General features: G+C 43.5%; 2 protein-coding genes across 2 annotated transcripts in view; one reads left to right on the top strand and one right to left on the bottom strand.

Annotated features, from left to right (window-relative positions):
* The first annotated feature begins 4,417 nt into the window (after positions 1 to 4,417).
* On the top strand, positions 4,418 to 7,529 carry LOC120980045 (uncharacterized protein K02A2.6-like). Its single transcript, XM_040408914.1, has one exon. The coding sequence runs from the start codon at positions 4,638 to 4,640 to the stop codon at positions 7,527 to 7,529; it is 2,892 nt and encodes a 963-aa protein (XP_040264848.1). The 5' UTR covers positions 4,418 to 4,637.
* A 12,345-nt stretch (positions 7,530 to 19,874) lies between these two features.
* Positions 19,875 to 22,932, bottom strand: part of LOC120980634 (sodium/calcium exchanger 1-like) — a 189,685-nt gene continuing 186,627 nt past the window's right edge. Inside the window, exon 7 of the mRNA XM_040409853.1 lies at positions 19,875 to 20,381. Coding sequence (XP_040265787.1) covers positions 20,005 to 20,381 — 377 coding nt within the window. The 3' untranslated portion in view covers positions 19,875 to 20,004. The remainder of the gene's footprint in view (positions 20,382 to 22,932) is intronic.

Below are 22,932 nucleotides of genomic sequence, written 5' to 3' on the forward strand. Positions count from 1 at the left end.
GGTGTATAGAACATTCTAGAAAACAGAGTCACACATAGTACACAATGTGGTACTGGGTCTGTAGAACAAAACAAAAAACAAATATCCATGACCAGCTAAACTTCAACCACCAAGATGCTGACATAAGGCAATTTATTGTAGAAGTGATTATACAACGATAGTCTAAGACTTGCCATAGATGAAGATTTGCATCTCCTTTACATACATTTTTGCTCTACGATAATTGCTTTTGAATACACATGCACAGATGTTTTTCTATGGGTCAGGTTCTTTATCTACTCTTGAGTATATATGGTTGAGTCACTTAAGTAACCCATATGGAAACTATCAGTGAACAGCCATTGTTTATTTAACAGAGAAAAAAAATCCAAAACTTTTACAACATAAACGTCAATTAAAAAAAGTTGTGTTACTGTACATATAAAGACTATGGCTGTATCGGCTGAATTATCTCTAAGTCTATTGGTAGCTTGACTTTACAGAGCAATGGGTAGACATACCATATGTGCAACCTGTGGATCTGCAAATAGGCCCAGTAGGTAAGGGCTGATCCACATCTGTGTTTAACTGATGCAGCAGTTCTTCAGTTCACCAGATCCAGCACAGCTGGACACCCCATTGATTATAATAGGATCCAGCGGATGCTTCGTGCACCACAGAAGATTTTTCTCCACTAAGCCATGCCTCTGACTCTGCCTAAGGGTTCATGTGCACAAACATATTTTTTGTCAATTATTTTTGTGGCCTGTATGCAGAACCATTCACTTCAACGGGACCACAAAAACACCGAAATGACTCCTTGTCCATGTCCGCATAGCTGTTCTGCAAACAAATAGAAGATGTCCTATTATTGTCCGCATTACGGACAAGGATAAGACTGTTCTATTATGGGCCGGACGTTCCATTACACAAAATGCGGAAAGCACACAGCCGGTATCCGTGTCTTGCGGTCCACAAAACATCCAGCGGTCGTGTGCATGAGCCCTGAAGCTTAATAATACGTGCCTAATCCCCACCAAGCCTCCTTTGTGCCCCTTACTATAGTTATACCCCTTTGTGCCCCTCTCCCTTGTGCTGCAACTGCAGATACAGTTGAAAGCCAGACATGCCCCAGCCCTTCCTGAACGGTCCTAAGAAAAACCCCACTACCAGCAGATTCTGAACGTCTGCAGATCAGGACATGATGGGAAATGTAGTTTTCCAACAGATTGAAGGGACAAAAAACCTTTTAATGATTGGGTAAGCCTGCCTTAGTGGGGAAATGTAAGGAAGGTGGTAAGGCAGTGTCCTGTTCATTGTTTTCTTATGTGTCCTGTACTGTGTCCCACCTTTTGTCTGGATGTACCATTCCTCTTGTGTCTCTGTCCATGGTACAGCCCTGCTGTGTTCCGCTGCGGAGCTTCATGTCCCTCTCCTGTGAACCCGCCACTGCTTTGTCCGCACTCACTGCACGAGCGGCAGTAATTTACTGAACTGTGCAGTGGCAGCAAGAAGCTGCAATGTGATAGGTGAGAAGGCAGGCCGTGGGGCAGGGCTTGGAAGACAGAAAAGGGGTCTCTTGGTGACATGTCAGCTATGTGACCACATGATATACTGTATAGTTGCGTCAGCAGAGGTGTGAGGGGCCCAGTCAACGGTTTAGTGCCCGTTTTATGTGATATGACTGTAATGTCACTGTCACATGAAATGGCAGAAGGAGGCCTATTGCAAATGCATCATTCGCCCAATGGATAAAGCTGCCCTGATTGCAGTGGCTAGTGATTGGCTGAATGGGCAGTCCAAGGCATTTCCTGCATTTCGAGCTGGAACCAGGAAGTAGAGAGAAGCGTGGAACAGAGCAGTGTTGGGGCAGGGGCGTACATAGATCTCCTAGGATCCCATAGCAAAACGTAGTATGGGCCCCCTGCACCTAGTTTCCCAATGTATGTACATCAGTCCCTCCCAAGCAATGCAGAACATGAATAGCACTTCAGATTTCTGATGAATTTACATATTTTTTTCCACTCAAGTGGAAGAAATTTTACTTGATAGAATGGAATGATAGAACCAATGCCAGTTTAACACTTCGATTGGATCTAGTCTATATTCGCTATGTTGCGATATGGATATAGATCGCACTTGTGATAATGTATTTCTGTTGTGGCCTGGAATCATGCTTTGATCCATACGCGGTTCCGGTATACTGGCGCTGTGGAATCTCCTTGGCAACGCAATGCTTAACTCTGGGACTGCGCGAACGGGTGGGCGTGATCTCTGTAACGCTGCACTCAGCTATGGCGGGATCTCGCTCCTGACGAGCGTGCGTGACCTAGAGCAGAGTTGCCGATGCAGAGACACGCGCAGTACGGAATAGAGGACGCGGACCACAATGAGAAACATGTTACCAACAAGGTGAAGGATAAGCACATGTGATGACTAATTGAAGTATGGTAATGAGAGGAGTGTTGAGATCTGTGCAAGGATAGGTAGCGTGATATGTGGGTGTGCCTAGGGTTAGCCTCGATTGGCATTGACAATAGTTGGTGGACTGTGATTTTAGTATTTATATGCATATGTGTCATATTGTTTTTATGCTTGACAAAGGCTGTTGTACAGCCAAAACGTTGCTCAGTTTTTGTATGCTGTGAAGTCCTCAATAAAGATGAAGTGATCGGAGATGCTGCCACCGCTGTTTGAGTTCTACCTATCCTCTCGATAGGTCTTCAGTATCTGATCGATGGGGGTCCGACTCCCAGGACCCCTGACAATCAGCTGTTTGAGAAGGCACAGGTGCTCCTGTGGGTGGCATGGTCTTCTCAGTGCATACTATGCACAGCATTGTACATAGTACAGCGACTGTACTTGGTATCGAACTCAGCCCCATTCACTTCTATGGGGCTGAGCTGCGCCTAGGCCATGTGACCTATGTAAGTGTTGTTACTGGCCTAGGAAAAGCTGACAGATGGCTGCCTTCTCGAACAGCTGATTGGTGGGGGTCCCGGGTGTCAGACCCCCACAGTTCAGATACTGATGACCTATCTTGAGGATAGGTCAACAGTATTAAAGTCTTGGAAAACCCCTTTAAACTACACAAGTGCTGGCAGTGTTTTGGGGCAGTAGCTGGCACACTTATTGGGGGAGCAGTGGTTTGCACTTTCAGGGTGTGCTATAATTGCCTGGCTACAATTGTGTACTGTGTATGGAAGGCAAGTGTATTTGTGTGGGCAAAAGCTCTCTTGTGTTTCCGGGACCCACACACAAAATCCTCGCTAGAACCCTCTCTCATTAAGGGTGCATTTACCCAACTGTATAAATTTTGTGGTCTGCAAACCGCAGATCCGCAAAATACGGATGCGGTCTGTGGGGCATTCGTATTTTATTGTAGACCTATTGACTTCAATGGATCTGCATTTTGTGGCAAAGTATAGGACATGCTCTATCTTTTGTGGAACAGACATACAGATGCGGACAGCACAAGGATATACTTATATACCGTATTTTTCGCCCCATAAGACGCACATTTCCCCCCCAAAAAATGGGGGGAAAATGCCCCTGCATCTTATGGGGCGAATGCTGACATTTTTACATCGTAGGCTGCGATGTACGAGCGAGCGGGGAGGGACTGGGAGAAGGAGCTGGAGGCCGGCAATTGCGGCGGGGCCGGTGCAGTCACTGTACTCCGGCCTCGCCACTCCAGTGCTGCACTATACAAATATAAAATGTCTCATTCAATTAAAAGTGATTAAACATGCCCCCCCACTTTTAATATTACCGTACACCCTACACAGAGTGTCCAGGGGACATAACAGTGGCGACGAGGATTGTGGATTTTAGCACACATGGCCTTCATAGGGTTTATGCAACCATTTGATCCTGCAGCTGAGTCATGGATCTCCTGGGTGGAGAGGCTGGAACAGTATATGGAAGCAAATAATGTGACTGTTGAAAAGAAAGTTGCAGTTTTTCTCACTGCATTGGGTAAAGCTGCATATGGAACCCTCAGAGACCTTGTTTCTCCAGACAAGCCAGCCTCTAAGTCCCTGCCTGAGTTAATTCAGACGCTACATACACACTACAACCCGAAGCCGTTAGAAATCGCAGAGCGGTTTAAATTCTACAGTAGAAGGCAGCAGGCCGGGGAGGATATAAAGACATATATCATTGCTTTACGTAAACTAGCTGCCACTTGTCAGTTTGGAGACTACCTACAGACGGCTCTCCGTGACATGTTCGTCATGGGACTCTGCGACCCAGCCATACAGAAACGTTTACTCACAGAACCCGACTTGACTCTGACGAAAGCCACTGACCTTGCTACGGTCATGGAGTTGGCAACACGGGACGCCACCCTACTGAAGGCACCACCTACAACTCCTGCAAGCCAGTGTGAGGAAATATTCCACACCGCTATCACTCAACGCTCGAGACGGCCGTCCCCTGCCACTCAGCTTAAACCTCGCCACCCTAATTCTTCTGTCTCTGGGACCCCGACTTGCTACCGTTGTGGTAACACTACTCACAGTGCGCCTGCTTGCAAGTTCAAGGATGTCGTTTGTTTTCGCTGTGGAAAGACTGGTCATATTGGGCGCGTTTGCCGCAGCTCTCGCTCCCCGAACACTACCACAAAAGATAGACGTAAACAGACATTCCGTGTGGATATGGACAATAACGGTTTTAGCTCTGATGAGGAGACATGTGTCCAGCATGTTGGACTGTTTCAAGTAGCTGGGAGTACTCCTGCGATTAAAGTGGATGTCACACTCAATGGCTGTCCTGTCTCCATGGATGTTGATACAGGGGCAGCTGTGTCTGTCATTTCATGGACTGATTTAAAGGCATCGGGTCTGTCCCTGCCGCTAAAACCTACAAAGCTCACACTACAAACCTACAGCAAGGAACTACTACAGCCCTTGGGTTATGTAAAACCCCTTGTTACATTAGGCAACCGCAGTCAAAGTCTACGCCTTTATGTTGTAAGGAATGGAGGTCCTCCGCTGTATGGAAGGGACTGGATCAAAGCCCTGGGCATGCCTCCTTTTACCATTGCCCAATGTACATTGCTTTCTAAAGTAGACCATTGGGTGGAATCCCTGAAGTCACGTTTTAAAGAGGTTTTTGAGGACTCTTTGGGCACCGTAAAAGGAAAGATGGCCCACCTCCTCTTGAAGCCTGGTGCTACACCTCGTTTTTGTAAGGCAAGATCAGTACCTTTTGCCTTGCGAAAAAAAGTGGAAGCAGAGCTGGACCACCTATTGGCTGAAAAGATCATAACGAAAGTGGATAGAAGTGAATGGGCATCACCAATTGTGCCTGTCAAGAAAAAGAATGGAGACATTAGGATTTGTGGTGATTTCAGGGTAGCTCTGAACAACCAACTTCTTGTGGCTCAATACCCATTGCCTCGACTTGAAGATTTATTTGGCTCACTGGCTGGGGGGCAAAAGTTTACAAAAATAGACTTAAAGCAAGCTTACCTGCAACTGCAAGTACACCCAGATTCACGCCATCTGTTGACCATTAACACTCATAAAGGATTATTCCAGTATAACCGCATGGTTTTTGGCATAGCCCCAGCTCCAGCCATCTGGCAGCAGATCATGGATGAGGTACTGGCAGGAATACCTTTCACCCAATGTCTACTGGATGACATGCTCATCACTGGTCCCACTGATGAAGAACACAGAAAGAATGTTGAAGCTGTGCTAGAGAGACTCCAAAAGTATGGTTTGCGTGTCAATCTTTCAAAATGCGAATTTCTCAAGTCTCAACTGGAGTTTTGTGCCCACACGGTGGACCGACATGGGTTACACACTACTGAAGAAAAGGTTAAAGCCCTTACCCATGCCCCTACCCCCCGGAATGTCACCCAGCTCAGGTCCTACCTTGGCCTCCTAAATTACTACCACCGTTTCTTGCCGAACCTAGCACACCAGCTCTACCCATTACATCGCTTACTGGATGCAAGAGCTAAATGGATATGGACAGACAAATGTGAAGAAGCTTTTCGGCTTTCTAAAGAACTCATTCTGTCTTCTCGAGTTCTGGTCCACTATGATTTAAAGAAACCCGTCATCCTGGCTTGTGATGCCTCGCCTTATGGACTGGGTGCCGTGCTTTCCCATGTCATGCCGGATGGCACGGAGCGCCCCATTTCTTTTGCCTCCAGGTCTTTAACCTCAGCAGAACAAAACTACTCCCAGATTGACAAGGAAGCTTTGGCCATTGTATGGGCCACAAAAAAATTTCACGCGTACATCTATGGTCGGGAGTTCACACTTATCACTGACCACAAACCTCTGTTGTCAATACTGAACCCTCAGAAAGGAATTTCTACAACAACCGCATCTCGCTTACAAAGGTACGCTTTATTCTTAGGAGCTTATGCTTATTCTATCAGATACCGCTCCCATGATACCCATGGAAATGCAGATGCATTTTCCAGATTGCCACTAAGAGATGACCACCCACTAAGAGAGGTACGTGTAGTGGAAGTACACAGGCCACAATCTTGCATGTCCACCTCCCTGATTGCCAGACATACAGCCACAGATCCTTTCCTGTCTCAGATATTCTCTTATGTTCAGACTGGATGGCCAGAGAGAGTTTCAGGTGAATTTCGTCCGTACTTTGCCAGAAAATGTGAGCTTGTGACTAATGCTGGTTGCCTACAATGGGGCAATAGAGTGATTGTACCCCAGTACTTGCAATCAACCATGCTAAGGATACTGCATGAAGGCCATCCTGGTGTGGTGCGCATGAAGCAGCGAGCCTGGAGCTATGTTTGGTGGCCACAAATGGATACAGCAATTGAAGATTATGTTGCTCAATGTCCTGGGTGCTGTCAAGCCCAGCGACCCCAAAAGAGAGGAACCCTGCAACCTTGGCCATGGCCAACAGAACCGTGGTCCAGACTCCATCTTGATTTTGCTGGCCCCATCCAGGGTAAAATGTATTTGATCGTGGTAGATGCGCATTCAAAATGGCCGGAGGTTTTTCAAATGCCTTCTATTACCTCAGCTGCTACCATTCTAGTCTTAAGGAAGCTCTTTGCTCAATATGGCTTGCCAACAGCCATAGTCTCCGACAATGGAACTCAATTTACATCGCATGAGTTTCAATCCTTCCTTAGTGGCTTGGGCGTCCAACACTACAAAACAGCTCCTTATCATCCAGCTTCAAATGGGCTGGCAGAACGATTTGTGCAGACATTTAAGAAGCACTTACTGTCCACTCTGGACCAGGTTGGACTGTCAGAAGAGAAGCTGCTGGAATTCTTGATCATGTACCGTAACACGAAACACGCTACTACTGGGCTGTCACCGGCTTTTCTTATGTTTGGCAGGCATCTCCGCACCAAACTTGATTTAGTTCGTCTGCAGGAACAGTCACCAACGCCTCCTCCGCCGGGCCGTCTGGGATTCCGTGCCGGTGATCTTGTATGGTCTCGGAATTACAGAGCTTTGCCTCCTTGGCTTCCTGGCGTTATTGATGGAACTCTTGGCAGAAGAATGTACCTTGTCCGCCTGGAGGAAGGCATTTGTGTTCGGTGACACCTTTCACAATTGAGGAAACGCATTTGCCGGCCACTAGTGACAAAACCGACCCCTCTTTCTAACCACCCACCAGAGTCTACTCTGAACTCTGCTGGTGACATATGGCATGGTGTCTGGCATGATCCCACAAGTTTACAACCAAACCCTGAACCGGTTGGTGGCCATATTCCTGAGGAGCCCGGACATGTGCCTGGAGTTACAGAGACTGATTTGTCTGTGGGACGCCCACTGACATCTCCAGAACCTTTGACTGACTCTATCCCTCCCAGTGCTGTGCCTCTGCGTAAGTCTACCCGTCAAAGACGTCAAACGCCGCGCTGGCAAAGTGCTGAAATCTTACGGGACACATTGGAGGTCAGGGAACAGAGACAAAGGGCTCATGAAGTGCTGCGGAAATCACAGAACTGAGTTGGAGATACTACTTGCTGAACTGATCTCGCTTGCCTTGTTATGTTATGTGTTCAACATTTGTTCTCTTGTTATGTTTTTGTTTTTTTTTTGGGAAGGAAAGGAGGTGTGATGTTTGTGATAGATCACTGTGACCTTTACCCTCTTTCTCCTGATGCATGATGGGGGAGGAGGAGCTGTACCAGGAAGTCAGACAGTGTGTGAGGGGAACCGGAAGCAGACACATGAGGCTGAGAAGGGATTGCATCTGATAAGGACAGAAGCTGTTTGGAATAAGACTCCTCCATGTAAGAATGCCATAATGTTCTGAGTAATAAACCTTGCTCTGGTTAAGTAGTACATCGGCCTGTGTGTGTAACTTGCTGAGCAGATACTGGCAGCATTGCCAGCGGCACCTGAGAGACACAGAGTGTCCAGGGGACATAACACTTTCTAACTTTGCTTGATGTGCCAAACAAGGCTGAGGATATTGTGCAAGTGGGTTATGGAGGAAGATTAACCCTTGCCATTTTCTAATGTTATTAATGTCCTCCAGACTCTTTGGATCATATATTTATGTCCAACTTAGGTTTTAGAATGCAAAAAACACCCGAGACTATAACAAAAGGCACAATAAAAAGTGACAGGGATTACTGCAAGCTGAGGATCTCTCATTTAAAATATAATACAATTTAGGAATTATTGAATTAGTAAAGGCACCAAGCTCTTCCAGAGTCTTCTACTGTCCTCTTTCCACAGGTTCTTCTGAAATATTGGCAACAAGGACTTTGAGAGATTATAGAAAATCCGGTTCACACAATAGACTGGCACCAAACAGCATCTCTACTGCTCATATTTTTTGAGAATAACCTCTGAGGCAAAGAATGTAGTTGCACAGTGTATACCTCTCAAAATAAAGCTAACCATACAAAATGGAAACACTTGTGAGGCTGTTTTTTTTTTTCTTTGCCTATATAGTGCAAGATAGGCCATTATTAAAACATAAGATAGAGACTCTTGAGTATACTTGTTTCATTTGATTTGTAATGTGTGGGTTGTCAGCCAATTTCATACCTTCCCTGTTAGATATGGTTTTCCTAATGAATCCTACATTTCCCATCATGCCTTGCTTTGCAGAGACAGCATGTGCGAAGTCTCACCACACTGCACTGGTCTGTGTCTTCTGAAGGCAGCCATGATAGAATAGTGACACAGCTGCTATCTCATCACACTGCAGGCTCTCCATGTTCTCCTATGTGATGAAACTTAAGCCTGTCTCCCCTCTCTGCCCTGTCATCTCTCTCTCCGCTGTTAGCTCTTACACACAGGAGCCAGAAGACCATTGTGAAGCTACATTCCACAGAATTACACTGCAGAGTCAACACACACAGATAGTACAGACAGGTAGTTTAAGGCTACTTTCACACTCGCGTTTGGTGCGGATCCGTCATGGATCTGCACAGACGGATCCATTCAGATAATACAACCGTCTGCATCCGTTCAGAACGGATCCGTTTGTATTATCTTTAACATAGCCAAGACGGATCCGTCTTGAACACAATTGAAAGTCAATGGAGGACGGATCCGTTTGGCTCAGTTTCGTCAGACGGACACCAAAACGCGGCAAGCGTTCCACATCCAGTATTACATATTAGGCATAACATAGGGTCACATCCAGCTCCTCCTACAGGTGCATGGGCCGCAGATCCCTTGATAAAGGTCACAACTGACCGAAACGTCGGGACTTCTGTATATGACCCTATGTTATGCCCAATATGTAATACTGGATGTGGAATGACACAAAGTGTTGTAAAGAAAAAGCACATAAATTAATGAATTAAAATTACTATCTTCAAATATCACAACGTGTGGTGTGCCATAGATAACTACATATAATTATCTTGATCCTCTATGAGCACTCACCCCATTTAAGGTGTGCAGATCCCAATATCCTTCAATCAGACTTGAGATCACATAACCAAGTTCCCATAATGAACATGTTCACAATGTGTGCATGCAACTGAGTTAGGGTGTAACAAACCACACTGCTAGAATACTAGTGGTGAGTTGCTGCAGTGATGTCATCATGCAGCAGCTCCAAAAAAAACACTTGTGCCTGTGTGGTCTGTTATCTTCTGCTGGCAGCAGCTTCATTAAGTGAAAAGCGCATGCACCATCAGCCTGCATGAGATTTGGAGCGGCAGCATGATAACTGCCCAGCTAAGAGAAGAGGAGAGGAGGGAGGCTTACTGCTGATGGGTGCTGATGGGTGCTGCTGGGCTCCAGCACAGCATCTGTGTTAGTCCCATGTTCATATGTGCCCACATTGCTGATAAAAATGATGTTTTAATATATGCAAATGAGCCTCTAGGAGCAACAAGGACATTGCCATTGCAGAGAGAGCTGAGCCCATTGCACCTAGAGACTCATTTGCATATATTAAAACATAATTTTTCTCAGGAATACAGGCACATATGGACATGGGACCAACACAGAAGCCCTTTAAATACAGCCCCTTGGGCTCTTTTCAACCTAATTAGCATATTTGGGGGGATAGTGAACATTGTTCTCGACATAAAGGTATATTTGAAAAACAGTTAGAAATGGTCTAGGGTGGTGACAGATTCCCTTTCCTACTTGCCCGATATAATGCCCATCAGAGTCTTGGAACCTTAGATCTGTGCTGCTGTTTGCAGGGACTGTCCAATAAGGACTGTTTCAACTTACCCTGTGTCTGACAGGAACATGGAAGAAACCAGTGAATCTCTTTCCCTAACCAACAAAAAAGTGAGGGAAAACAGAACGACTTTTGACTCATTACCCCCTGCAAAGTCACTACCGTGTCAAGGAAAGAAATCGACTGTTGTCAATGTTTTCTCCTTCAATATCTCAGCAGGTATGATGGCAGCTATAATAACTCTACAGTGTAAGGGTACTTCAAACATCTTATTAGGCCTCAGCTTCTTGAACACCTAGGAATGTGACATGGGGAAGCGCAATATTAGGATTAACTGCAGTAAACGTGAAATTTCGGGTTTTTAGTGAAACTATGCTTTATTAACCTCTTACAACCAACCTATTGCTTTTTTTATTTTTCTATTAACAGAGCTGTGCAAGGGCTTGTGTTTTGCAGGTCTAGTTTTAGTTTTCATTGGTACCATTTTGGAGTAGATTATGACTTTCTGGTTGCTTTTCATTCAGATTTTTAGGTTTAGGAATAAAAAGACAATCATTTTTTAGTTGTTTTTTTTGTCACTTTACACTGACAGACTATAAGGCCCTGCCTCTAGGGCCTAATAGGCTTCTCTAAATAGCAGACCTGGAGGTCATTGTTAGGTCTCAGGCCGCCATAGCAACAATCGACACCCTGTGATCGTGTCATGGGGTGGCTGATGGGGTGACCCCACCTACTGAAACCACTTAGTTGCCACAATCACTATTAATAGCTGCATCTTAGGCATACTGATAGGGAATTTAGATTGTGAGCTCCACTGGAGACAGCAAGTGATGATAATATATGTTGAAGTAAGTAAAATAAATAAATAATTGGACAGGATCAGAGATTCCGTTGATCCTGGTCATAAAAGTGGTAGTCCATGTGTCATTACACAGGATGCTTATGCAGCATTTAAGGTCCTTTTACATGGATAATCAGACCAATTATCAGGGATGAGCATTTGTAGAATTCCTTGCACCTGATAATTGACCTGTCTAAAAAGTTCTGGTGATCACCTGAAGAGCGAGCAAACGTTTATTCATCTGGTGATCGCGTTGTTCTGCCGGCATCAAAAATCATTGTTCCTATGCAGCAGATCATGTTGTCTAAACAGCAATCTGCTGACAAGGAACAATGATTTTCTATGGGGACAAGCAATTGCTGTATCGACAGCTTGTCTCCATACAGCGGAGATGATTGCTACATGTAAATGCAACCCTTATCTCCGCCAATGAGCTGACAATTATCGTGAATGTCTGGTTTGTTGTCAATAATTGCCTGACACAGCAGCCCATTTAAAAGGACCTTTTGACTGGGCTGCCATAGAAAGGCAGTGGCCTAGCTTAAGTCCCTTTAGTGACTGCTGGAAAAAGTTAAAAGTTCTATGAGTGCTTACTAAGGGGTTAATAGCACTAGAGATCTGGGGTATATGATAGAAGGAAGAATGATACTACCACTGATGGTATGAGCTTAAAAAGGTTGTTCAGAATTACAAAAGCATGATTGTATTATTCCAGGAACAGCACCAAACTTCATTACATTGAAATGAATAGGGATGAGCTACAGTCATGAGAAAAACAAAATACACCTGAACTGTATGGTTTTGTATCAGGACATAATAAAAAACATCTGATCCTTAGAAGGTCTTAAAATTTGGTAACTACAACCTCAGATGAACAACAAAAGTAGGCCAAAGTGCAGAAGCTGTGCGTGAAAAATTACGTATACCCTTATTTTTTTCCAGTAAGGCCTTATAAGGAAGGGCCTGCAGGCCTCAGTTAGCATGTTACATGTTTAAGTTCATAACAGTACAATTATAAAAGATTGACCAAAGAATGGTGTAGAGTGTGGGTGTAGGATGTAGGGGCAGTTGGGAAGGGCGCCAAACTGCAAGAGGATGCCCAGCCATATAAACACATACAATGCCATTCACTGTGTTTAGGCCCGGACCAGGTGGGACTGTCTGTCATGGGGCTGCCTGACAAGACTAAACATTACACTGGAAACTTTTAGTTTATAATGAGATTGAAAAGTGAATCAAGCCAGCAAGGGGGCAATATAGACAATCAATATATTAATAAGTGCCTTGTATTAATCTTCTCTACATGATAAATGCCATTTGCTGAAATGAGACAATTCCTTTAACTATTCTAGCTGATAGGAAGCTAAGACTACCTCTAGGTCCTTCATCAGAGCCCTCTGTGAGGCTGGATGGACTTGGCTGTTAGGGACCCAGGTTATATCTGCAGAGTAAGGTAGCTGTAAACTGAAGTGAGTTAGCTAGAAGCAGACATATCAGAATTACCAGGGGTGCAAAGAATAATAGACAAGCAGGATAATACCAAAACAGTGAACAAGGGGTTAATCCAAAACAAGCTGTAGTCAGAAAACCTGGAGAATCAGAAGAAGCCAAATCAGCAGACAAGAGGCTAATCCAGAAAACAACCACAGTCAAATACCAGGAATTCAGATGCAGTAGTAGTGACAAAAAACAAAGGAACCAGGGAGCAAAATTACACGCAATCTCAATCACTAAGTAGCAGTCTTAAATCCCCCACCTACGCTCTGGTATTTGAAATTGTGCCAGGAACCTGATTTTCACGGATATATAGACTGCCTGGGCTTGACTGGTCATGTTAACAATCCCAGCACAGCCATAAACAGTATGTTAGCTAGGTAAACTCCTGACACACGGCAGTGGAAGGGTGCTGATTTGTGCTTGTTTTGCAGCCACAGGACCTGGGAAGATTGCATCCATTGAGTTGACCATGAAATCCTCTGCATACCAAAGTATTCTAGAGTTAAATGTGAGGCCATCTATCTAACAGCTAAACCCTGTCCGAAACTGGGTCATGCACAAGGACAATCATCCCAATAATAGCAGCAAATCTAGGAAAGAATGACTGAAAAAGAAAAGAACCCTCAACCCAACTGAAATGCTGTGGCAGGACCTTAAGAGAGCTGTGCATAAAAGAAAGCTCACAAACATTAATGAACTAAGCAACATTGTACAGAAAAGTGGGGCACAATTCCCTCATAATGATGTGAAAGACTGATACATACAGAACATGATTACTTCAAGTTATTGCTGCTACAGGTGGTTCTATAAGCTCCTGATTCATGGGGTGTACTTAGTTTTTCACAAACAGCTTTTCTATTTTGGCTTCATTTTTGTTGAATCTCTCTCTCTCTCTCTCTCTCTCTCTATATATATATATATATACAGTCAGGTCCATAAATATTGGGACATCAACACAATTCTAACATTTTTGGCTCTATACACCACCACAATGGATTTGAAATGAAACAAACAAGATGTGCTTTAACTGCAGACTGTCAGCTTTAATTCGAGGGTATTTACATCCAAATCAGGTGAACGATGTAGGAATTACAACAGTTTGCATATGTGCCTCCCACTTGTTGAGGGACCAAAAGTAATAGGACACAATAATAATCATAAATCAAACTTTCACTTTTTAATACTTGGTTGCAAATCCTTTGCAATCAATTACAGCCTGAAGTCTGGAACGCATAGACATCACCAGACGCTGGGTTTCATCCCTGGTGATGCTCTGCCAGGCCTCTACTGCCACTGTCTTCAGTTCCTGCTTGTTCTTGGGGCATTTTCCCTTCAGTTTTGAAATGCATGCTCAATCGGATTCAGGTCAGGTGATTGACTTGGCCATTGCATAACATCCCACTTCTTTCCCTTAAAAAACTCTTTGGTTGCTTTTGCAGAATGCTTTGGGTCATTGTCCATCTGCACTGTGAAGTGCCGTCCAATGAGTTCTGAAGCATTTGGCTGAATATGAGCAGATAATATTGCACGAAACACTTCAGAATTCATCCTGCTGCTTTTGTTAGCAGTCACATCATCAATAAATACAAGAGAACCAGTTCCATTGGCAGCCATACATGCCCATGCCATGACACTATCACCACCATGCTTCACTGATGAGGTGGTATGCTTAGGATCATGAGCAGTTCCTTTCCTTCTCCATACTCTTCTCTTCCCATCACTCTGGTACAAGTTGATATTGGTCTCATCTGTCCATAGGATGTTGTTCCAGAACTGTGAAGGCTTTTTTAGATGTTGTTTGGCAAACTCTAATCTGGCCTTCCTGTTTTGGAGGCTCACCAATGGTTTACATCTTGTGGTGAACCCTCTGTATTCACTCTGGTGAAGTCTTCTCTTGATTGTTGACTTTGACACACATACACCTACCTCCTGGAGAGTGTTCTTGATCTGGCCAACTGTTGTGAAGGGTGTTTTCTTCACCAGTGAAAGAATTCTTCGTTCATCCACCACAGTTGTTTTCCATGGTCTTCCAGGTCTTTTGGTGTTGCTGAGCTCACTGGTGCGTTCCTTCTTTTTAAGAATGTTCCAAACAGTTGTTTTGGTCATGCCTAATGTTTTTGCTATCTCTCTGATGGGTTTGTTTAGTTTTTTCAGCCTAATGATGGCTTGCTTCACTGATAGCGACAGCTCTTTGGATCTCATCTTGAGAATTGACAGCAACAGATTCCAAATGCAAATAGCACACTGGAAATTAACTCTGGACTTTTTATCTGCTCATTGTAATTGGGATAATGAGGGAATAACACACACCTGGCCATGGAACAGCCGAGAAGTCAACTGTCCCATTACTTTTGGTCCCTTAACAAGTGGGAGGCACATATGGAAACTGTTGTAATTCCTACATCGTTCACCTGATTTGGATGTAAATACCCTCAAATTAAAGCGGACAGTCTGCAGTTAAAGCACATCTTGTTAGTTTCATTTTAAATCCATTGTGGTGGTGTATAGAGCCAAAAATGTTAGAATTGGGTCGATGTCCCAATATTTATGGACCTGACTGTATATATATATATATATATATATATATATATATAAAGAAGGATGTATATATGTATGTATGTGTGTATGTATGTTCCGCGATCACTCAAAAACGCAAGCATCGATTTCAACGAAACTTGTATACACATCCCTTGCTACCTGGAAAGAAATCTTGTGGGGGTAACAGCTCTCTAGGACATACCGTTCCTGAGATATTCCCCAAAAATGACCTGCATTAGCCAATACAAGCCTGCAAGTCTTTCTCTTCATATCCCAACTGCCATACACACGGTCACATGTACCTTATAAGCCAATAGAAGCTCTCAGGACCTTAGTCTCCACATACACAGTTTTACTCCAGGTTTCCATAACAACCCAGCCATTTTTCTTCACTGCAGCAGGTCAGCTTTAAAGGGGCAGGGCGTTATGGATGACACTGTTAAGGGAGTGAAATGCTGTGGAGGTCACAGTTCAGGGGGCAGGTAGGGTGGCTATTCAGGCCATCCTCAAAAGATGGACTTAAAACTCTGCCCCAAGGTCCAGCTAAGCCACGCCCAGATACGGTAGATCACGCCCCCTCCCACTCCGCAGTCGGCAGGGATTGAAGAAATGAAGGTAAAAATCAACTTCTGTCAGCTGCAGGGGTGGGAGGGAGGGCGACTTTCTCACTGCAGCTCACGTTCAGACAGCACAGTGCTGCTGTCAGAGTGAGCTGTTCAAAAGGAGATCCCTATGTGAGATATTCCCAAAAAATGCATTAGCCAATAGAAGCCTGGTCACATGTCCCTTATCAGCCAATAGAAGCTTGCAGGCTATTAGTCTCCACATACACACAGTTTTACACCAGGTTTCCATAACAACACAGCCATTTTTCTTCACTGCTGCAGGTCAGCTTTAAAGGGGCAGGGAGCTGTGGATGACACTGTTAAGGGAGCGGAGTGCTGTGGAAGTCTCAGTTCAAAAGCAGGTAGGGTGGCCATTTAGGCCACCCTCAAAAGACAGACTTAAAAACGCTGCCCCCAGGTCCCGCTAAGCCATGCCCCCTCCCACTCCGCAGCCAAAAGGGATTAACATAAATTAAGATATAAATCAACTTCTGTCAACTGCAGGGGTGGGAGGGAGGGTGACTTTCTCTCTGCAGCTCACACTCATACAGAACAGTGCTGCTGTCTGAGAGTGAGCTATTCAAAAGGACATCCCTGTGTCTGTCCAGGTCCTGCGCCAGATGGAGGACAGGGAGTCTGAAAGCTGGACTGTCTTGCCTAAAACCGGACTTCTGGCCACCCTAGGGGCAGGCTGCTGTGGAGGTCACAGTTAAGGAGACGATCTGCTATGGAGGTCAGTGTTAAGTGGCAGATTGCTGTAGAGGCCACTGTTAAGGGGACGGGGTGTTGTGGAAATCACTTTTAAGGAAATGGGGTACTGTGTAGGTCACTAATAAAGGGGCGGCCGCAGTGGAGGTCACTGTTAAAGTGGCGGGCTGCTGTGGAGGTCACTGTTAAGGGGGCGGGCTGCTGTGCAGGTCACTGTTAAAGGGGGCAGGATGCTGTGAAGGTCACTGTTAAAGGGGCGGGCGCGGTGGAGGTGTCTGTTAAGGGGAAAGCGAATTGTGGATGCCACAGTTAAGGGGGCGGTCCGCTATAGAGGTCAGTGTTAAGGGGCGGGGTGCTGTTGAGGTCACTGGGATGGGGCGGGGTCGTTGTGGAGGTCACATTTTAAGGGAACAGAGCTCTGTAGAGATCACTGTTAAGGAGGCGGGTTATTGTAGAAATCACTGTTATCGACATGGGGTACTGTGGAGGTCACTGTTAAAGGTGCGGGGTACTGTAGATGTCACTGTTATTGTGGATACTGTCGATATCTTTTAACGACACACACAAACATTAAATTAAATAGATGAAATATACCTGTGCGAAGCAGAGTTCTTCTGCTAGTAAATAATGAAATTGTGAAATTTGTTTTGTGTTGTTCATTTACCTAATTTTAACATCTTTTAAAAAACAGATTTTTAAGATTAAGTCTTGGTATGTAAAACCATATAAATGAAATAGGGTGTGCTTTGTTTTTCCCACAACTGTAATGTTGTTTGGCTGTGTTATTTTTCCTTTATTATTAAAAAAATTTTGCTTTGTGATGAATTACTTCGTCACGAAGCGCGTTTGTTTGTAAGTAGTGGGTGCAATGACAGGGAGCAGCAATTGCACCGCTCCCCATCACTGTAACCCTCAGATGCCGCTGTCACCGCGGCATCTGAAAGTAATAATACAGTGTAAAAAAATAATTATAATTACATCATACTAACCTCATTCATTTGCTCGCAATGGGCCGGCCGCCGCCATCTTGAATGAAGTTCTGGTGCGAAATCTCGCACGGCCTGTGATGATGTCATCAAGTCAAGCGACGTGGTGACATCATACATCGCCGCGCATGGGATTTTGTGCGAGATATTCAATCAAGGTGGCGGTGGCTGGCCTGTTGTGAGCAAATGCATGAGGTAAGTATGATTTTTTAGTTTTTACACCATTTCAGGAAAAATTGATTTGCTACCACGAAGCACGGAGAAATTCTACTTCGCGGCGAATTCAACTTTCCTAGAAAGTTAGATCGGACTTTGATTCTCTCAAAACTAGAAAAAACATACTGGAAGGAGCGGTAAGAAAAAAGCTCCATTCACTGTGTAGTGGCCGTGTTGGTGAATTGCAGTTCAGCTTCCATTCAATATACTGTATATAAGACTTTCTCATATTCTTACCTGTCTATTATATATTCCGGCTGGCAGTTATGACCTGTTATGTTAGTAGGTTGTAAATAGTAAAATTTGGCACATTTACACACAGTGGGTAAAATCGTGTGGAAAAACCATAGATGATACTTTCTAGTCTTTGTCGATAACATTTAGACTTCTTAGATTATTCAAGTATTGGCTACAGACAACCCTTATATAAACAGGATAATTTCAAAAGATGCCACTCATTAACACATACAGAATACAAGGTCAAGGTATGGGCAGACTGACAACATTCCTTCAGAGCTGCCATCATTAAACGGACTCCTGTAACACTTGAAGATGATTTTATCACTTACAAATATACAGTCTATGGACCTTGAGTCATTGCAGTGCCCATGAGTCTTGAGATGTAGCCTGTAGGGGTTCCTTTTACCAGGGGTTCATGATCATGTAGTTCCTGGACATTTTTCCGGATAACAAGTAGTAAATATACATTCAATTGTTAGTGTTCAGCACAGGACTGTATTGCACAGACAAGTCGTGTAGTACCGACTCAACACACCTGCATCAGGTAATCACATAAAACACATACACTGTAATTTAGCACCACAATTTGCAACAATTATGCCGCACTCTCCACTGATTCTACAGACATGTCTAAGAGTGTATTTTTATTCTACACTCACATCCTAATAATCAAATACAATTGAGTAATGGCACACCCTATGCCACACCATTAAACATGTTACATACATGTTGTATGTACATTATAACATACCAAACACACATACACATTGTTTATAAAGGTTATACAGTGAGTTTACGTGCAATGAACTCACAGAGAACAATCATATTGACACAGAGTCATATAATCCCGCAAGGTTTTCCTAACCATCATTCTTCAGCCTCCTACTTCTCCTACTAATACTCCCTCAACTTGTATTAGAATCTCTCAGTCCATCTAGATATAATGTGCAAATTTAGATGTTCTCTATTATGACAGAAGTTGGAATTTTAATTAAGTTGAAGTTTTATATTCTGAATGTCTACTGCACATAGGAAAATTCTCCCACGGAAAATCCTATTTTATTACTAGTACTTTAGCCTGAGATTGGGTGGACATTTTTAACTGGACTTTCATTCTCAGAATTTTCACTTCTCATTTAGTTGTCTGTTATTAAAGTCATTGTAACCTGAACTCAAAATAATAATTCCCCCGTTATTTAGTCCATTACCCTGATTCCATGGCAGTTCCTTACAAAGGAAGACCCCAATTTGTCCAGCATGGACAATGGAAGCCCTGGACGTGATCATTTATGTTAATTTTATGTTACTTCAATATCTCAAGAAACAGAAAACAAGGAAGCTTCACTGTCCATGAGAGTAACCTCTGCATCACCTGCTCCTGACAGTGGAATAACATTTGTAGATGTGGAAGTTGTATTCCGATGAAGTAGTTCTTATTTATGGTCTCACACAGTCAGAACAATCCAAAACAGTAATAGTTGTCCAAACTATCCAGAAAATAACAGTGCTCTTCAAAATTGTGTGGTTGTCAAAAAGGCAGAATAATTACATTTTGTTTTACCCTCAGAGGTTCAGTTGACATAATTTTCCTAGAAATGGGTACCTCGGAAGACAACATAGTAAAGAGCAATGATATGTTGCCAAAGGCTAATATACTTGACATCCGTCATCTCAGTTGTGCAATTTATTTTTGAGATGTGTGAGAAGTTAAAAAGCAGTCTAGAAATTGACCAAAATTTCCTGGGAAGACAAATCTTTAAAGAAGGAAAAACAGTCTTTAAAAACCAGGTATGTGGCAATAGGCTTCCAGTGATGCAAGTAATATGTACAGCAACCACAACCCAAAAAATACGAGGGAAGTCAGGATTTTGGGAAGTCGTGGACCCCCAAGTTCTCCTCCTATTGGTGGTCTTCTGCGATAAAGGAGAACACAGAGGCAGACAAGAGAAAGTCCAGTGAATAGGGTGACAGAAAATGCCAGGCTACCAGGGTTCACATAAAAGGTTTTCCCCTTTCCAGCCCAGAATATAGCAGCAATGCTCCATGCAATACCTAGTCCCAAAAATACATTGACTGCATTGCTACCTGTCACATTACCAATTGAAGCATCAGCATGAGGGTCTTGGACTGCTGCCACTTTACTTGCAAATGTGTCTGAAGGAAAGAAAGGTAAAATTAAGTAAATGCACTGTGCAAGTTTAGGATACAGTTTACATGTATATCATTTTGACTAGCACCTTTGCAATTCCTTGGTATTGAAATTAGTCAAAACATCTACATAAAGAAGTTTTCCTTATATGTATGTGATCAAATAAATTATTTACAGATTTCTAATTGCATTTAATGCATTTTTGTAATAGAATAAATGCAAGTTCACTGTAATTGAAGACATGGGTCCTCCTATAACTGTTGATGACCAATCTATGTTGGGGTTAGGAGTGCTGCTATAGTGGATTCAAATGTATCAGTCTCTCCAAGACCCTGGTGTTTGAGATGGTCCAGACCAGGCATGGCCAACCTGAGGCTCTCCAGCCGTTGCAAAGCTACAACTCCCACTATGCCCTGCTGTAGGCTCATACCTGTTGGCAGTCTGGGCATGCTGGGAGTTGTAGTTTTGCAACAGCTGGAGAGCCTCAGGTTGGCCATGCCTGGTCCAGACAGTCCTCTGCCATATAGGAAGACTCTAGTATTATAAGTGACACATGGTAGTTTGGAGTCCTGTTACAGATTTAGAATGGTGGACCAGGAGCTTCTAGTAAGACCTTTGGTGAAGCTAGATATTTAGACAAAGCCTTGAAGTTCTCTAATAAAAAATAAAAAAACAACTAAAAGTACCCATCCCAATTAGTCTAAAGTTGATCAAATGGATGATTTCAAGTTAAAATAAAATGAGTGTCAGGTGAAATTTAACGAAAAAAGTGTTATTACACTTACCAGTAATAGGTTTCTGGATGTCTCCATGACAGCACCCCTGAGATGGTTCATAAGGGTACTTGCGGCAGAGTGATCGCCAAAACTGCCTGCCGGATCCGTCAATCTGCATGCAAACGCACAGCATTTGAAGACGGATCCGGATCTGGATCTGTCTCACAAATGCATTGCAAGAATGGAACAGTCTGTCCGTTTGTCATACGGACAAACTGATTTGTTTCTATTTTTTTTCTCCACGTTTTTAAAGGTCTGCACATGCGCAGACCGGAAGGTCGGATACGGCATTGCGGTATTTTTAATGCCGGGACGGCACTAAAACATTTCAATGTAAGTTAATGCCAGATCCGGCATTCCGGCAAGTGTTGCGGAATTTTGGACAGAGATAAAACCGCAGCATGCTGCGGTATTATCTCCGTCCTGAAAAGTCAAAAAGACTGAACTGAAGACATCCTGATGCATCCTGAACGGATTTCTCTCCATTCAGAATGCATGGGGATAAAACGAATCAGTGCTTTTCTGGTATAGAGCCACTAGGACGTAACTCAATGCCGGAAAAGAAAAACGCTAGTGTGAAAGTACCCTAAGCCTGTCTTCAGAGGACGAGAAATATGGGGGGAAAAAAGTGTCTAAAGCCTGGGTCTCACTAACCCTACAGGCTGATGTTACTGCAACCAAAAATATAGTTTTCTAAGTAAGAAGATTAACAGGTATCTAATCAATTGGTTCAAAGGGAGGACCAGCTAATGCCTTAAGAACCAGATTTAAGTTCCAAGGAGGAATAAGATTTTCTGTCTTGGGCCTAATTCTATCAATCACTTTTAAAAATCTTGAAACTAAAGAAATGTTTGACAACTGAATATCAAAAAAGACACTTAAGGCTGCTACCTAGACTCTAAATGTACTCAAACTAAGTCCAAACCCTTCTGTAGAAACTCTAGAATGTCTGGAACTTGAGGATTGTCACATTCTCTTCTGTTTTTATGGCACCTCAAAATAAAACTATTCCAAGTCTTATGGTAAATCTTGTTTGTAGTAGGCTTATGAATTAACATCAGAGTCCCAATTACCTTTACAGATAGCCAGTTTCTTTTCAAGATTGCCTGTTCAGCACCCAGGCTGTAAATCTTTTATGTCTGGATGTGTCACTGGTCCCTGGCTAAACAGATCCAGCAACAGCGGGAGCTCCAGATAATCCCCTAAACACATCTCTGTTAAGAGGGAAAACCAACGTCTTCTTGGCCAGAGGGATGCTACCAACATTATTCTGGATCTTTCTATCTGAATTTTCCGAAGTAAAGGTTGGTAGTAAAGGTAAGGGAGTAAAGGGAAATTCCAACTTCTGATACCATTTTATTGAGAAGGCATCTACTGCCAGAGGATTGTCCTTTGGATTTAGAGAGCAGAACCTCTCAGCTTTACTTTCTTGTTTGGATCCAAACAGGTCCACAAATGGTATTCCCCACCTCTGAGTTATTAGGGAAAAAGCTTCCTGAGCTAGAGTCCATTCTCCTGGGGACTGCTCGTAAAGAAAGTAGATTTTTCTCTGCCCATTAGTATATTTTGGCTGATGTCTGTTAAAGAAGATGGCTTCTCGTTCCTCCCTGGTGTTGAATGAAAGCTACTGTTGTTATGTTGTCTGAATAAACTTTTACATGGGATTTTCTTATTAGCTGTTTTGTGGCCTTTAATGCTCTGAGGACTGCAGTTAGTTCATTTAGATTTGAGGACTCCTGGTACAATTTCTGACTTCATGCTCCTTGAAAAGATGTGTAAG

This window comes from Bufo bufo, chromosome 10 (genome assembly GCF_905171765.1).
Source record: "Bufo bufo chromosome 10, aBufBuf1.1, whole genome shotgun sequence".
Classification (NCBI taxonomy): domain Eukaryota; kingdom Metazoa; phylum Chordata; class Amphibia; order Anura; family Bufonidae; genus Bufo; species Bufo bufo.

What these genes read in the sequence shown, in the direction of transcription:
- LOC120980045 (XM_040408914.1), top strand. Translation starts at nt 4,638, where the DNA reads ATGGACAATAACGGTTTTAGCTCTGATGAGGAGACATGTGTCCAGCAT.